Genomic DNA, 17,322 nt, shown 5'->3' with positions numbered 1-17,322 from the left:
ATTATATAGCCATTTTGACATGGATTTCCAAAGTAAATACACCACTCTCATTGAATCCAAGAGATCTATTTAATACTGTATGCTCTTTTATTGTTCAGCATGCTGACAGATTCGCTTAAAAAATCCTAAAATGCCTACCCATTCTTTTACAGTGGCCACATTTATTAAATGGGTTGTTTGGTCTTCTGATGAAAGTCTGCAGTCACTCTGTGTGATGGTTGAATTCTGAATCCTTACAGAGTACACACCCAATGCTGTCAGAATTCTCCAGTATGGTTGGTGAGATTGGGTGGTCACACATTCAGCCACATTCAGACTACATGTGTCAGGCCTCTCTTAAAGGGAACCTGTCACCTGAATTTGGCGGGACTGGTTTTGGGTCATATGGGCGGAGTTTTTGGGTGTTTGATTCACCCTTTGCTTACCCGCTGGCTGCATGCTGGTCGAAATATTGGATTGAAGTTCATTCTCTGTCCTCCATAGTACACGCCTGCGCAAGGCAAGATTGCCTTGCGCAGGCGTGTACTACGGAGGACAGAGAATGAACTTCAATCCAATATTGCAGCCAGCATGCAGCCAGCGGGTTAAGCAAAGGGTGAACCAAACACCCCAAAACTCCGCCCATATGACCCAAAACCAGTCCCGCCAAATTCAGGTGACAGGTTCCCTTTAATTCACTGGTATTGAGCAAGGCCAAACTTTCCTAGTTGGCACGTGATTGCATGAATGTCAATTCCATATTTGCGGTTACATGATCACCCACTCTAACTGGCAACACTGGAGAATCGTGACAGCTTTGTGGTGCACACATTGTAAGGATTCAGAATTCTACAGTCACATAAAGTGTCCTTATACTTTCAATAAAAGACCAGACAACCCTTTTAAGATTTGATGAAACTGGCTTGTTACATATTTTGTGCCACAATTCCGATGCAAAGTTTTTTAGACAGATATATTTATTTTTTACACCCAAGAATACAGTAAGAGCATGTATCACTTGTTTTTTTTCAGCTCAAAAGAAGGTGTAGCTAAGTTGAGGTTTAATTTTTATATAATTTATACTTGGCTTGTGGCAGTTTTTTGGAACAAATTTATGGTGAAAAACAAGACATCAGTAAATGTGGGTTATTATTTCTTTATATTAAAACTCAAAAAAAGTGTGTTTAAAGGAGATCTTATGGAGAAATTAATAACAAAAAGTTACTTATGCAGAGGTCACTGCTCAGTATTCCATTTTTTTCTCTTTGTTTTTGGAACTGGGAGTAAGAGACAATAAACCTGTGATATAATGTCCAGCAGATGAATATTATATTGAAGCTGTTCCATAAGACCACATACTGTATAGACTTTTTTTGGAGGGAACTGATCTTAATTAAAACATGCCTGTTACTGTGATGCTTTTCTTTTAATAAATGTATTGTTAATGACCCGTAAACATGGGAATGAGGTCTTCATCCCCCTACATAGATCTGTAGATTCCCATAAACCTTGTTAAAACTATATTTAGATGCTAATAAAAAAAAGGTTTCAGAATTTGAATGGGATTTAAATAATGATATCATATTTGACATTAATGATACTTCCTCCATACACAAAAGTTTTTTTTTTACATTGCCATAAAGCCCATACAAATCCGTATACATAACATTACCACTGTGAAGACATAGAAATATTAGTGTTTCTTCCAACTGGAGACCCAAACACAATGGACAACATGGCTCCTAATATCCTGATGTTGAGTTCACACATTGTTTGCAACAGTTTTTCATGTCCTCATATAATATTCATAGGAATAATAAAAAGATAGACATACTTATCTTCATCTAATCCGGTCATGTTCATCCAGAGAGGTGGGAAGGATTTAAACTGGTAAGTATAAATTAAAACAAGCACCAACATGGTGTAAACTACCACAGACATCCAGAAATATTTCAAAATTCGTCGCCACCATTCATAGTGCACCTAGGGAGCAGAAAATAGACATAACTAGAAGAAAAATGCATGTAACTTAGATATGTGTTTGTACATATATCACCATGAAACCCAGTGCAACAATAGGTACTGCTGTTTATTAAAGGGACACTGTCACCTGAATTTGGAGGGAACAATCTTCAGCCATGGAGGCGGGGTTTTTGATTCACCCTTTCCTTACCCGCTGGCTGCATGCTGGCTGCAATATTGGATTGAAGTTCATTCTCTGTCCTCCGTAGTACATGCCTGCACACGGCAATCTTGCCTTGCGCAGGCATGTACTATGGAGGACAGAGAATGAACTTCAATCCAATATTGCAGCCAGCATGCAACCAGTGGGTAAGGAAAGGGTGAATCAAAAACCCCAAAACCCCGCCTCCATGGCTGAAGATTGTTCCCTCCAAATTCAGGTGACAGTGTCCCTTTAACAAGGTAAGCAGATACATGAGGGAGATTAGATAGATGTTCTAAAAAGGATATAAAGGGACCTAGCATCGAGTCACAAGGATAACAAGCCCTGCTATTAGGCTGCTAGATGTACATGAATAATCTTCCCTAAATGGAAAGATTTTGTATAAGTCCTAATTGTGAAAATGTGCATTACAAAAAGGACATCAAAATGAAAAAGATATCACATTCAAATATGAGATTTGTCTAAGGAAGGCTCCACACTAGCATTCAGCAGGGCTGCAGAAGAAAGCCTTCCTCCTGTGAAGCCCCGCCCACTGCCATGCCTCTTCCTTCAGCTCCGCCTACATCTGCATGCGTTCTGCATACCCTACCTTTAACATTGGGTACGCAGGCCATGCGGATGTATGCGGATGCCTCCGCATGCGTCGTCTTGACGCTGCGCTGACCTGTGTCAAACGCAACATGTTAGGATTCTGTTGCAGTCGGCGCAGCTTCAAAACGACGCATACGGAGGCATCCGCATACATCCGCATGGCCTGCGTACCCAATGTTAAAGATAGGGTATGCAGAACGCATGCAGACGTAGGCAGAGCTGAAGGAAGAAGTGCATTAGTGGGTGGAGCTTCACAGAGGAAGATGGCTGCCGTTCGAAGCCCTGTTGAACGCTAGTGTGAAGCTAGCCTAAGTAAGGCTATGTTCAGATGTTGTATTTTTGCAACTTTTTTGCTGTGTTTTTTTAATGCAAATTTTCAGCTGCGGTTCACAGTACCAGCAAAGTCTATGAGATTTCATAAATCTCGTGCACACATCTTGTTTTCTTTCCCTGACTGTTTTGTCACAGAGCTCCATTTTTGCAAAATATAGCATGTCTTTTCTTTCACCCATCGAAGGTAGTGCAAGAAACGATGCAAAGACGCTCAAAAAATGCAGGTATCAGGTTTTGTGGCATTTTTCAAGTGCAAAACTTGATGAAGTTGAATCAGATTATTTTTTTATGCACTAAACTTCATCACCATGCACAAGAGACAAATGCACCCTGACAAACGCAGCAAAAAAAAAAAAAGCAGCAAAAAAAGCACAGCAAAAACTAAGCAAAACCTGCTTTTTTGTAAGCAGCTTAAACGCAGCTTAAACCTTGCATTAAAAAACGCAGCAAAAGTGCAAAGTGTGAACACAGCCTAAATCTGCTCATTACTGAATGTTGACCATGAGAATTTTAAATGCCAGAGAGCAAAAGTGTGTTCCAATACAGCATCCAAACAGGTTGCTATTCCAGTATGATATATATGCAGTTGAAATCAGAAGTTTACATGCACTAAAATGTACATAAGCATGTTTTTCTCAAAATCTGACATGAAATTAGAATAAATCTTTCCCTTTTTAGATCAATTAGGATTACTATAATTATTAATATTTGCTAAATCCCAGAATAATGAGAGAAAATGTTTTAAGTCATTTGTATTACTTACTGCAAAGTCAAAAGTTTACATACACTAAGATTACTACTATACCTTTAAACAATATGTACTGCCGATATTATGATGTCATGTGTTTGGAAGTTTTTTTGGCAACATCTGAGTTAATTAGAGACACATCTGTGGATGTATTTTAACACACACCTGAAACACACTGCTTCTTTGTGTAGCATGGTAAAGTCTCAAGAAATCAGCCAAGATATCAGGAAGACAATTGTCGACTTGCACAAGTCTGGCTGATCCTTGTGTACAATTATAAGATACCTGAAGGTGACTCGTTCATCTGTACAAACAATTATATGCAAGTACAAACAAGAGGGGAATGTCCTGCCATCATACCGCTTAGGAAGGAGACGGGTTCTGTGTCCCAGAGATGAACATGCTTTGGTCCGACATGTGAATACCAACCCAAGGACAAAAGCAAAATACCTTGTGGGGATGATGACAGAAGCTGGTAAGATTGTGTCAATAACCACAGTGAAACGAGTACTATATCAACATGGGCTGAAAGGCCACTCTGCCAGGAAGAAGCTATTACTCCAAAAGAAACATAAAAAAGCCATATTAATGTTCAGAAATGCACACAGGAATAAAGACCTTCATTTTTGGAGACATGTCCTGTGGTCTATTGAAACTAAAATTTAACTTTCTGGGATAATGACCATCGTTACATTTGGAGGAAAAAGGGAGAAGCTTGGAAGCCTAAGAACACCATCCCAACTGTGAAACAGCATCATGTTATGGGGTTGTTTTGCTGCAGGAGGGACTGGTGCATTTCACAAAATAGATGGCATCATGAGAAAAGAAGATTATGTGGCAATAATGAAGCAGCATCTCAAGACATCAGCCAGGAAGTTAAAGCTTGGGCGGGAATGGGTCTTTCAAATGGACAATGACCCGTATCATCAGGGGCTGGCTGGCAAATTTTGGCCTGGGGGGCAAGCACACAGCAGTGGCCCATGAGTAGTGGCCCATCCTTAAAGGGGTTGTCGGATCTTAAGCTACATGTCTACAGTCACTATGTGTGAATTCTCATATCGTGCACACTGAGCGCTGTGAAGATTCTCTGGTGTTGGGAACAGGTGGTCTTGTGACCGCAACCATGCAATATATATATTCCCAGGCACATTCCGACTAGACTGTTTTTGGCCTTGTTCAATACAGTTGCATTAGGCCATGCAAGTCTAGTCAGCATGTGACCGCATGTATGCAAATCACAAACTTGCAGCCACACACCCGTCGAATAACCACAGAACTGCGAACAATGTGAGAAGCACAAGTCTGCAGCACATAGAATGACACAGAGTGAATGCACTAATGACTAAAACACGCACAGCCCCACTGTATAATGACACACAGCCCCACTGTGTAATGACACACAGCCCCACTGTATAATGACACCCACAGCTCCACTGTATAATGACACACACAGCCCCACTGTATAATGACACACACACGCACAGCCCCACTGTATAATGACACACACAGCCCCACTGTATGACACACACACACGCACAGCCCCACTGTATAATGACACACACACACACGCACAGCCCCACTGTATAATGACACACACAGCCCCACTGTATAATGACACACACACGCACAGCCCGACTGTATAATGACACACACGGCCCCACTGGATAATTATTATTATTATTTATTTATATAGCACCATTGATTCCATGGTGTTTTACATGAGAAGGGGTTACATACAAGATACACATATCACATATACATGTACGTCACGTATGACACAAACGCACGCACAGCCCCACTGTATAATGACACACAGCCCCACTGTATAACGACACACACAGCCCCACTGTATGACATACACATGCACAGCCCCACTGTATAATGACATACACACACACAGCCCCACTGTATGACACACACAGCCCCACTGTATAATGACACACACACACGCAGAGCCCCACTGTATAATGACACACACAGCCCCACTGTATAATGACACACACAGCCCCACCGTATGACACATTCACGCACAGCCCCACTGTATAATGACACACACAGCCCCACTATATGACACACACACACACGCACAGCCCCACTGTATGACACACACAGCCCCACTGTATATTGACACACACATGCACAGCCCCACTGTATAATGACACACACAGCCCCACTGTATGACACACACACACGCACAGCCCCACTGTATGACACACACAGCCCCACTGTATAATGACACACACATGCACAGTCCCACTGTATAAAGACACACACAGCCCCACTCTATGACACACATGCAGCGCCCCAGAGACCTGGTCATTGCAGTATGACGCTCTGCCACTAAGGGGAGTGATGGTACGTCTGATGGTACTAAGGAGTTCTCCTGACCAGGTATCACCAGAACACATTACACTTCACACTCCGGCCACTAGGGGAGCAAAAGGCTTTATTGGGCCACTCCTCACACTGGTAAAACTAGGGTCGGGAAGAAAGTTAGTGAGAAGCTGACTGGGTTGGATTCAGGCAACATCCCGTGGCAGGGGGTGTTGCAGGGAGAAGACACAGGGGGGTCCCTGTCAGGCGTGGGAACCTGGCAGGTGCCTAGCGAACAGAACAGAATGTTACGGAACTGCGCCTGCACTACCTTGCGGCGGTATCCTAAGAAAGAGACACAAAGGGAAGGATATTGTGGAACAGTGTAAACGAGATCAAGCACAAAGGAGAACCAGTAGGAGTCGTGCCGTGAGACCGAGGCAACATCCTACTGAGGCGCGTAGCCGGTGGCCGGAACACCGCGGGAGTAACTGACTCTAGGCCTTACTTCGAACTCCGCAGGACAGTTAATTATAGGTTGGCTGTCTACCTTAAATTTCCTACGAAGACATAGGGGGCAACAGTGGGCGAGGGGCGTCTCTAGGGTCCTGGAAGACCTCCAGGCCTTGCCATCATATGGGTGCGTCCTAGCCATAACATACCTGGGGGACGAGAAACTAGTAACATCTGGAACTAAAGAGAGAGAGCTGTAGAGAACGAACGAACGAGAACAGCAGTTGTGAGGACTATTTCGAATGCTCAGCAGGGTAGGACTACAACACACAGGCGCTAGTGGTAGGCAACGATTTCCATTTGCGAAGGAAACTCTGGATGTGCCCATCGGACCGGCCGGTCTCTGATAGCCCTGTTAAACGTGCTCTGGATTGAGGATCCTGAAGTCTTCAGTAAAGAGTTAAGAGACTGCAACCTTGTGTCCTCATTATTGACTGCACCTCACACCATTACCATCTACCTTACTGGGAAGCCCTGGGGACATACTTCACCTGTGGGAAGGTATACCATCCAGCTGCCATTCCATCACCCCAGCGGACCCCACAGCAGCGTCGGTTACCCTGACCGAACACCACAGGTGGCGTCACGAACCCCTGACAGACTGCACCACCTTTATTGGACGCCCCTTAGCAGGGTCGCGGACCGGGTCTAGCCACCGTGACAGCCTCAGAACCGAACCAGAGAGGCCCGGTACCGAGAACTCGTGGCCCTGTGTCTGGGGGCGCTCCAACTTGGCGTCACGAACAGGATCGTACTTAAGCCTGAGAAGCAGGTCATGTGTGCCTTGGAACTGTGATTGAAACGTGTTGGACTGTGATTTATTGCCAAAGACTGTGTATTGCTATCTGCCGCAAGATTTTCGCCAAGACTGTCGCCATTGTAGCATCACGAGGAGCGCAAGAGAAAAAGAAGGGCGTGGAAGTGGGCGTGAGTAAGCTGGAGAGCGCGAAAGATAATGGCCGCCCAGTCTAAGTATTGTTGTATTCTGAGGGCGGCCAGTCAGCCGCTGAGGTTCGCCTCCTCATCCTCTATGGAGGGTGGGGACAGTGGGGACGGAGCCGCCCCCGAAAAAGAGCCCGGGAAAAAGATCCAGAGGAGGGGACGAAGATGGCGACTTCCAAGCCACCACATGGAGACGACCCGGCCAGGCGCAGGCCTGTACCACCAGCAGCGACCCCGGAGTCACCGCCGTGGCAGAGATGGACCGCTGTGGAGCTGCCTGAGGGAAAACCCGGCGGACAGATGCCTGATGGCTGGGTGGCTGCCGCTGAGGCTCAGTGGCTGGCGCGCTGCCTGGAGGCCCGCGCTCGGGTGAGTTCCCGGTTGGGCCACCCGACGGAGATTCGTCTCTCCCCCGTATCCCCTCCTCTACCCACTCCGGCCGCGTCAGGTCCCTACACCCGACCAGGGAGTCGGGCTCCGCAGGAGCCGGACCTGAGAATCCTGCCGGTGATGGAATACCAGTGACGCCTAGTGGCGGCATGGAGGAAACAGCCTCGACCTGTGACCATGATAGACCTCAAAGAAGAGGAGAAAGTCCCACCGTCACAGTGGGGAGTGGTGGTCTTCTATAAACCCAAGGAGGAGAGGGGGGTCATACAGGAGATTGGAGAGCCCTTGCAGGTCCGTGTCGATCGGAACGAGGTGGAGCCCTGCTATGGAACGGTTGAGGAGGACCGTGACCTGAGACCTGGGGATGCTGTGACTTACACCCGGTGGCGGAGGGAGACCGGCTGGGTGGCCAGAGTTGTCCAGCGATGCGCAGTCCTACAGGTTGCAGCTGAGGTTCCAGAGGGAGAAGCCCCTGCTGCGGACCACCAGACTGACCAGGCCCCGCGTGCGCCTGTGGGTCCTACCCGTTCTCAACGGAGAGGAGTGGTCTGCGAGATAAGACCACAACCTTCCCAGAACTAAACCTCGAAACCCCGACATATGTACATAGTTAATTGTTTCCTGTTTGCTGCTTTAAACCCGTCCAGGGTTAACTCCTAGGGATCCCTTTGTTTACCCGGGATCCCTCTTCTTTTTGTTGTTTATCATTGTTTCCAAAGACTGCCGGATCATGGACGGTGAGTGATTCAAAACTGTGTTGTATATAGTTTGCACCTTCTTAAAGGTGCTCCCTACTGGTTTTACAAGCAAAAGAAGACTTTGCGAAGATAATGCTTCTGGACATGACGCAGAAGGTCTTGCTTTCAGTGGACTTGCAGACAGAGAGAATCTGCACTATTTCTTAGAGACTTGGTTCCCTCTTAAAGGGAATGTTGACATGTTGCCTTAGATAAGATCGAAATGTTAATAATGTTGAAAGTTAATAAAGTTTGATAATGTTAATAAAGATTGAGGACAGGACAGGAAAGCTTGAAGTGAACCTGTGGGGGTTAGAGAGAGAGTCCTCCTGAGAACCGTAGAATGATGGTCGGTACAATGACAGTAGGCCCAGCCAAGGAGCTATAGGCGGTCCTGCATTGGGGAAGCTAGAACGGAAAGAAAAGTTGAGTTATTTATATAGTATTTTATAGTAGGCCTTTAGTGGGTTCAGCTTATACGCCCTTAAAGGAAAAGTTAAATTATTGTTCGGAGTTTGCACTTGGTAGAATACCCGGCTGGGTACTGAGAGTTATTTATAGTCAGAATGTCATTTAAAAATATTTAACCTTGTTTTTGTTTGTAACGTTCAAGTGTCCTCACCTCCCATAAAGGGAAGCATTATTCTAATTACCTGTTTTCAGCATTTCAAAAATTTTGTATGTCTTTTGCTGCAATGTATTGTTGTTCTTCTTCCCGGACCAGGAGTACTAGATTTAACCGGGGGGGGAGGGGGGGGAGTGCAGCGCCCCAGAGACCTGGTCGTTGCAGTATGACGCGCTGCCACTAAGGGGAGTGATGGTACGTCTGATGGCACTGAGGAGTTCTCCTGACCAGGTATCACCAGAACACATTACACTTCACACTCCGGCCACTAGGGGGAGCAAAAGGCTTTATTTATTGGGCCACTCCTCACACTGGTAAAACTAGGGGTCGGGAAGGAAGTTAGTGAGAAGCTGACTGGGTTGGATTCAGGCAACATCCCGTGGCAGGGGGTGTTGCAGGGAGAAGACACAGGGGGGTTCCTGTCAGGCGTGGGAACCTGGCAGGTGCCTAGCGAACAGAACAGAACGTTACGGAACCGCGCCTGCACTACCTTGCGGCGGTATCCTAAGGAAGAGACACGAAGGGAAGGATATTGTGGAATAGTGTAAACGAGATCAAGCACAAAGGAGAACCAGTAGGAGTCGTGCCGTGAGACTGAGGCAACATCCTACTGAGGCGCGTAGCCGGTGGCCGGAACACCGTGGGAGTAACTGACTCTAGGCCTTACTTCGAACTCCGCAGGACAGTTAATTATAGGTTGGCTGTCTACCTTAAATTTCCTACGAAGACATAGGGGGCAACAGTGGGAGAGGGGCGTCTCTAGGGTCCCGGAAGACCTCCAGGCCTTCCCGTCATACGGGTGCGTCCTAGCCATAACATACCTGGGGGACGAGAAACTAGTAACATCTGGAACTAAAGAGAGAGAGAGAGCTGTAGAGAACGAACGAACGAGAACAGCAGTTGTGAGGACTATTCCGAATGCTCAGCAGGGTAGGACTACAACATACAGGCGCTAGTGGTATGCAACGATTTCCATCTGCGAAGGAAACTCTGGATGTGCCCATCGGACCGGCCGGTCTCTGATAGCCCTGTTAAACGTGCTCTGGATTGAGGATCCTGAAGTCTTCAGTAAAGAGGTAAAGAGACTGCAACCTTATGTCCTCGTTATTTACTGCACCTCACACCATTACCATCTACCTTACTGGGAAGCGCTGGGGACATACTTCACCCGTGGGAAGGTATACCATCCAGCTGCCATTCCATCACCCCAGCGGACCCCACAGCAGCGTCGGTCACCCTGATCGAACACCACAGGTGGCGTCACGAACCCCTGACAGACTGCACCACCTTTATTGGACGCCCCTTAGCAGGGTCGCGGACCGGGTCTAGCCACCGTGACAGCCTCAGAACCGAACCAGAGAGGCCCGGTACCGAGAACTCGTGGCCCTGTGCACAGCCCCACTGTATAATGACACACACATACGCACAGTCGCACTGTATAATGACACATATACGCACAGCCCCTTAGTATAATGACACACACACGCACAACCCCACTGTATGACACACACATGCACAGCCCCACTGTATGACACACACAGCCCCACTGTATAATGACACACACACAGCCCCACTGTATGACACACACAGCCCCACTGTATGACACACACAGCCCCACTGTATAATGACACACACACGCACAGCCCGACTGTATAATGACACACAGCCCTACTGTATGACACACACGCACAGCCCTACTGTATAATGACACACACATGCACAGCCCCACTGTATGACACACACAGCCCCACTGTATAATGACACACACACACAGCCCCACTGTATAATGACACACACATCCCCACTGTATATTGACACACACACGCACAGCCCGACTGTATAATGACACACAGCCCCACTGTATGACACACTCACACGCACAGCCCTACTGTATAATGACACACACACGCACAGCCCCACTGTATGACACACACAGCCCCACTGTATAATGACACACACACGCACAGCCCCACTGTATAATGACACACACACGCACAGCCCCACTGTATAATGACACACACAGCCCCACTGTATGACACACACAGCCCCACTGTATGACACACTCACGCACAGCCCCACTGTATAATGACACACACAACCCCACTGTATGACACACACACACACGCACAGCCACACTGTATAATGACACACACACAGCCCCACTGCATGACACACACTTTGCAGGACAGCATAGAGGGGGGGCAGGACCTTTTGTCCCTCTGTTATTTGCACTTAATCCCCTTACACAAGCGAGTCCCCTGATGACTTGAGCTTGGAAGAAACGCGTCGGGACAACACAGGGAGAGTGCAGGGCATATGTGTTTACAGGGGTAGATGTGGACTGCCCTTGTAAGGGCGGGAGCTTGGGGGATAGTTTATCGTAGCCCCCTAGGGATTGACATAGGGACTGTCATCTCTTCACGGTCCGGATGTCCGCTTGACTAAAAGAATATCCGGTGCTCCCTTGCCTGCCCACGGAATTGGTGAGACCATTCCTGTTTATTTATTAGTACAGTAAGCATATTTTACAGTACATGCTGACTACTGTCTATTGTGTCTATATGCGTCCGGTGGTATAGAGTTAGTTGCTGTCTTATAGATTGTTGAACAGCTTCTTTTGGATACTTTATCCCGGATTGATTCCGCATATATTGCTGGAAACTTTTAATCCTGTGTAGGACCTGTCATCTCTCTATGTCCATTTTATATGGTGGTGACAGGGTCCCGTATTATATGTTCACTTGGGTGACTGCTTTTAGCTACTTTTGAGTATTAAAAGTTATGTTTTATTTTCCACTTTGTGCTTTTTTCTCCTATTGTTAGTGGTATTATCTGCTAGATTTACACGCTTTATGCAGATTTTCTTGCTTTGTTATACATGACACACACAGCCCCACTGTATGACACACACACAGCCCCACTGTATAATGACACACACAGCCCCACTGTATAATGACACATGCACAGCCCCACTGTATAATGACACACACAGCCCCACTGTATGACACACACAGCCCCACTGTATGACACACACAGCCCCACTGTATAATGACACACACAGCCCCACTGTATAATGACACATGCACAGCCCCACTGTATAATGACACACACAGCCCCACTGTATGACACACACAGCCCCACTGTATGACACACACAGCCCCACTGTATAATGACACACACAAGCACAGACCCAATGTTTAATGACACACACAGCCCCACTGTATGACACACACACACACGCACAGCCCCACTGTATAATAACACATATTTGCACAGCCCCACAGTATGACACACACGCACAGCCCCACTAATGACACACACAGACACACAGCTCCACTGTATAATGACACACATGCACAGCCCCATTGTATAATGACACACAGCCCCACTGTATTATGACACACACACGCACAGACCCACTGTAGAATGACACACAGCCCCACTGTATGACACACACGCACAGCCCAACTGTATAATAAAACACAGCCCCACTGAATAATGACACACACAGCCCCACTGTATAATGACAAACACAGCCCCAATGTATAATGACACACACATGCACAGCCCCGCTGTATAATGACACACACATCCCTACTGTATAATGACACACACAGCCCCACTGTATAACACACACACGCACAGCCCCACTGTATAATGACACACACATACGAACAGCCCAACTGTATGACATACACAGCCCCACTGTATGACATGCACGCAGCTCACACACACACAGTTCAAACACACACATCACACACACACACGTGCATCACACACACAGCAACACACATATGCAGCGTCGCACACATGCAGCTCACACACAGGCAGCTATCACACACACGCAGCTATCACACACACACTCAGCTCACACACGCAGCTCACACACACAACCGCAGCTCACACGCACAAACACAGCTCACACACACGCAGCTCACACACACACATGCAGATCACACACACAGCTCACACACACACACAGCTCACACACACACACAAATAGTAATAAACTAAAAAATGATAGTGTTGGCCCCCTTAAAAATAGTCTGGGTGAAATGGTGGATGAGGATGAGGAAAAAGCCAATATGCTAAATGACTTTTTTTCATCAGTATTTACACAAGAAAATCCCATGGCAGACAAAATGACTAGTGATAAAAATTCCCAATTACTGTAAATGTCACCTGCTTAACACAGCAGGAAGTGCGGCGGCGTCTAAAAATCACTAAAATTGACAAATCTCCGGGCCCGAATGGGATACACCCTCGAGTACTGCAGGAATTAAGTACTGTCATTGATAGACCATTATTTTTAATCTTTAAAGACTCCATAATAACAGAGTCTGTACCACAGGACTGGCGTATAGCAAATGTGGTGCCAATATTCAAAAAGGGGACAAAAACTGAACTCGGAAATTATAGGCCAGTAAGCTTAACCTCTACTGTGGGTAAAATCCTGGAGGGCATTCTAAGGGATGCTATACTGGATTATCTGAAGAGGAATAACCTCATGACCCAGTATCAGCACGGGTTTACTAGGGACCGTTCATGTCAGACTAATCTGATCAGTTTCTATGAAGAGGTAAGTTCCGGAGTGGACCAAGGGAACCCAGTGGATGTAGTGTATATGGACTTTTCAAAAGCTTTTGATACGGTGCCACACAAAAGGTTGATACGTAAAATGAGAATAATGGGGATAGGGGAAAATATGTGCAAGTGGGTTGAGAGCTGGCTCAGGGATAGGAAACAAAGGGTGTTTATTAATGGAGCACACTCGGACTAGGTAGCGGTTAGCAGTGGGGTACCACAGGGGTCAGTATTGGGCCCTCTTCTTTTTAACATATTTATTAATGACCTTGTAGGGGGCATTCAGAGTAGAATTTCAATATTTGCAGATGACACTAAACTCTGCAGGGTAATCAATACAGAGGAGGACAATTTTATATTACAGGATGATTTATGTAAACTAGAAGCTTGGGCTGATAAATGGCAAATGAGCTTTAATGGGGATAAATGTAAGGTCATGCACTTGGGTAGAAGTAATAAGATGTATAATTATGTGCTTGATTCTAAAACTCTGGGCAAAACCGTCAATGAAAAAGACCTGGGTGTATGGGTGGATGACAAACTCATATTCAGTGGCCAGTGTCAGGCAGCTGCTACAAAGGCAAATAAAATAATGGAATGCATTAAAAGAGGCATAGATGCTCATGAGGAGAACATAATTTTACCTCTATACAAGTCACTAGTTCGACCACACTTAGAATACTGTGCACAGTTTTGGTCTCCGGTGTATAAGAAAGACATAGCTGAACTAGAGCGGGTGCAGAGAAGAGCGACCAAGGTTATTAGAGGACTGGGGGGTCTGCAATACCAAGATAGGTTATTACACTTGGGGATATTTAGTTTGGAAAAACGAAGACTAAGGGGTGATCTTATGTTAATGTATAAATATATGAGGGGACAGTACAAAGACCTTTCTGATGATCTTTTTAATCATAGACCTGAAACCGGGACAAGGGGGCATCCTCTGCGTTTGGAGGAAAAAAGGTTTAAGCATAATAACAGACGCGGATTCTTTACTGTAAGAGCAGTGAGACTATGGAACTCTCTGCCGTATGATGTTGTAATGAGTGATTCATTACTTAAATTTAAGAGGGGACTGGATACCTTTCTGGAAAAGTATAATGTTACAGGGTATATACACTAGATTCCTTGATAGGGCGTTGATCCAGGGAACTAGTCTGATTGCCGTATGTGGAGTCGGGAAGGAATTTTTTTCCCCAATGTGGAGCTTACTCTTGCCACATGGGTTTTTTTTGCCTTCCTCTGGATCAACATGTTAGGGCATGTTAGGTTAGGCTATGGGTTGAACTAGATGGACTTATAGTCTTCCTTCAACCTTAACAACTATGTAACTATGTAACATGCTGCTCACACACGCAGTTCACATGCATGCAGCTGTCACACACACATGCATCACACACGCAGCTCTCACACACAAATCTCACATGCACAATATCACACACACATGCAGCTCACATACACATGCAGCATCACACATGCAACTCTCACGCGCAGCAAAACACACACACAGCATCACACACACGCAGCTCTCACACACACAGCATCACACGTGCAACATCACACACATCACACACAAGCATCACACATGCAGCATCACACACGCAGCATCACACACACGTAGCATCACACACACGCAGCATCACACACACGAGCATCACACACACGAGCATCACACACACACAGCTCTCACACAAGCACAGCATCACACACACACAGCTCTCACACAAGCACAGCATCACACACACAAGCATCACACACACAAGCATCACACACACAAGCATCACACAACAAGCATCACATGCACGCAGCAATACACATACAAGCATCACACACACGCAGCTCTCACACACACACAAGCATCACACACGCAGCATCACACACACAAGCAGCATCACACACATCAGATACCTCATACACACATCACACACTCTCCTCTGTGGTGCAGGGGCGGCTGATGTCCATGTGCAGCTCTTCAGTTTCTCCTGCTCACATCTCTGGACTGTCTCGTCACATCACCCGGTCTCTCCTCTGCCAGGATAGCAGATAAGAGCAGGAGGAGCTGGATCTTCTCTCTCCCTGGGAGCTCTGCTCGCACACAAAGGCCGGTATGCTAACCTTTCACCTTGATTGCTGCTGGCTCCGCTGTCTCAGAGTGGCAGTGCCGCACAGGAGCCTGCTCATCACATACTGCTGCAGCCTGCATGTCGGTCGGGGCAGCTGGCGGGATGATGCGACCCCGCACTACAGATGTGCTATATATTACAAACACTGCCAGTCCTCCTGCCAGTCCTCCAGCCCTGAGCAGCTGTTTAGGCACTGGCCTGGGCGGCATATGCCACCCAGCCCAGCCCACCCCTGCGTATCATACTGCCAAAATGGTAACAAAGTGGCTTAAGGATAAAACAGTCAATGTTTTGGAGTGGCCATAACAAAACCCTGATCTCAATCCTATTGAAAACTTGTGGGCATAGCTGAAAAGGCAGGTGAAATCAAGGTGAACTACAAACCTGGATCAGTTACACCTTTTTTGTCTGGAGGAATGGGCCCAAATTCCGACCAACTATTGTGAGAAGCTTGTGGAAGGATATCCCAAATGTTTGACCCAAGCCATTCAGTTTAAGGGAATGGTATCAAATACTAATGAAATATATGTAAACTTTTGACTTTGCAGTAAGTAATAAAAATGCCTTAAAACATTCTTGGTATCTCATTATTCTGGCATTTGGCAAATATTAATAATTATGGCAATCCTGATTGACCTAAAATGGGTAAGGTTTATTCTGATTTCATGTCAGATATTGAGAAAAACATGTATATGTGTCTTTTTATATAGTGTATGTAAACTTCTGGATTCAACTATATATAGCTCTGTAAAAAATTAAGAGACCACTGCAAAATGTTCAGTTTGTCTGAGTTTTCTCTCTATAGGTATATTTTTGAGTAAAATGTAAATTGTTCTTTTATTCTAAAAACATCTGACAACATGTCTCCTAATTTCCAAGCAATACATTTTGTTTTTTTGTTTTTTTAACAAAGAAAAATGGTCAAAATAAAAAAACAAACAAACAAACATTGCTTTCAGACCTCTAATAATGCAAGGAAAACAAGGTCATAATCATTTAGAAACAACAATACTAATGTTTTAACTCAGGAAGAGTTCAGAAATCAATATTTTGTGGAATAACCATGATATTTAATCACAGCTTTCATGCTTCTTGACATGCTTTCCACCAGTCTTTCACACTGCTTCTGGCGCAAAAATTTAAGAAGGTCTTCTTTGTTTGATGTCTGGTGACTATCCATCTCTTGATTACATTTCAGAGGTTTTTAATTGGGTTCAGGTCTGGATATTGGGCTGCCCATGACAGGGTTTTGATGTGGT

The 17,322-nt window shown here is 45.8% G+C and overlaps 1 protein-coding gene across 1 annotated transcript in view; it reads right to left on the bottom strand.

Moving 5' to 3' along the window:
* The window catches only part of PIEZO2 (piezo type mechanosensitive ion channel component 2), a 628,465-nt gene that overhangs the window by 169,372 nt on the left and 441,771 nt on the right, over positions 1–17,322 (bottom strand). Inside the window, exon 16 of the mRNA XM_069731039.1 lies at positions 1,814–1,962. Coding sequence (XP_069587140.1) covers positions 1,814–1,962 — 149 coding nt within the window. The remainder of the gene's footprint in view (positions 1–1,813; positions 1,963–17,322) is intronic.

Source organism: Ranitomeya imitator, chromosome 6, assembly GCF_032444005.1.
Source record: "Ranitomeya imitator isolate aRanImi1 chromosome 6, aRanImi1.pri, whole genome shotgun sequence".
Taxonomy (NCBI): domain Eukaryota; kingdom Metazoa; phylum Chordata; class Amphibia; order Anura; family Dendrobatidae; genus Ranitomeya; species Ranitomeya imitator.
This window is presented reverse-complemented; position numbering and strand designations above follow the sequence as displayed.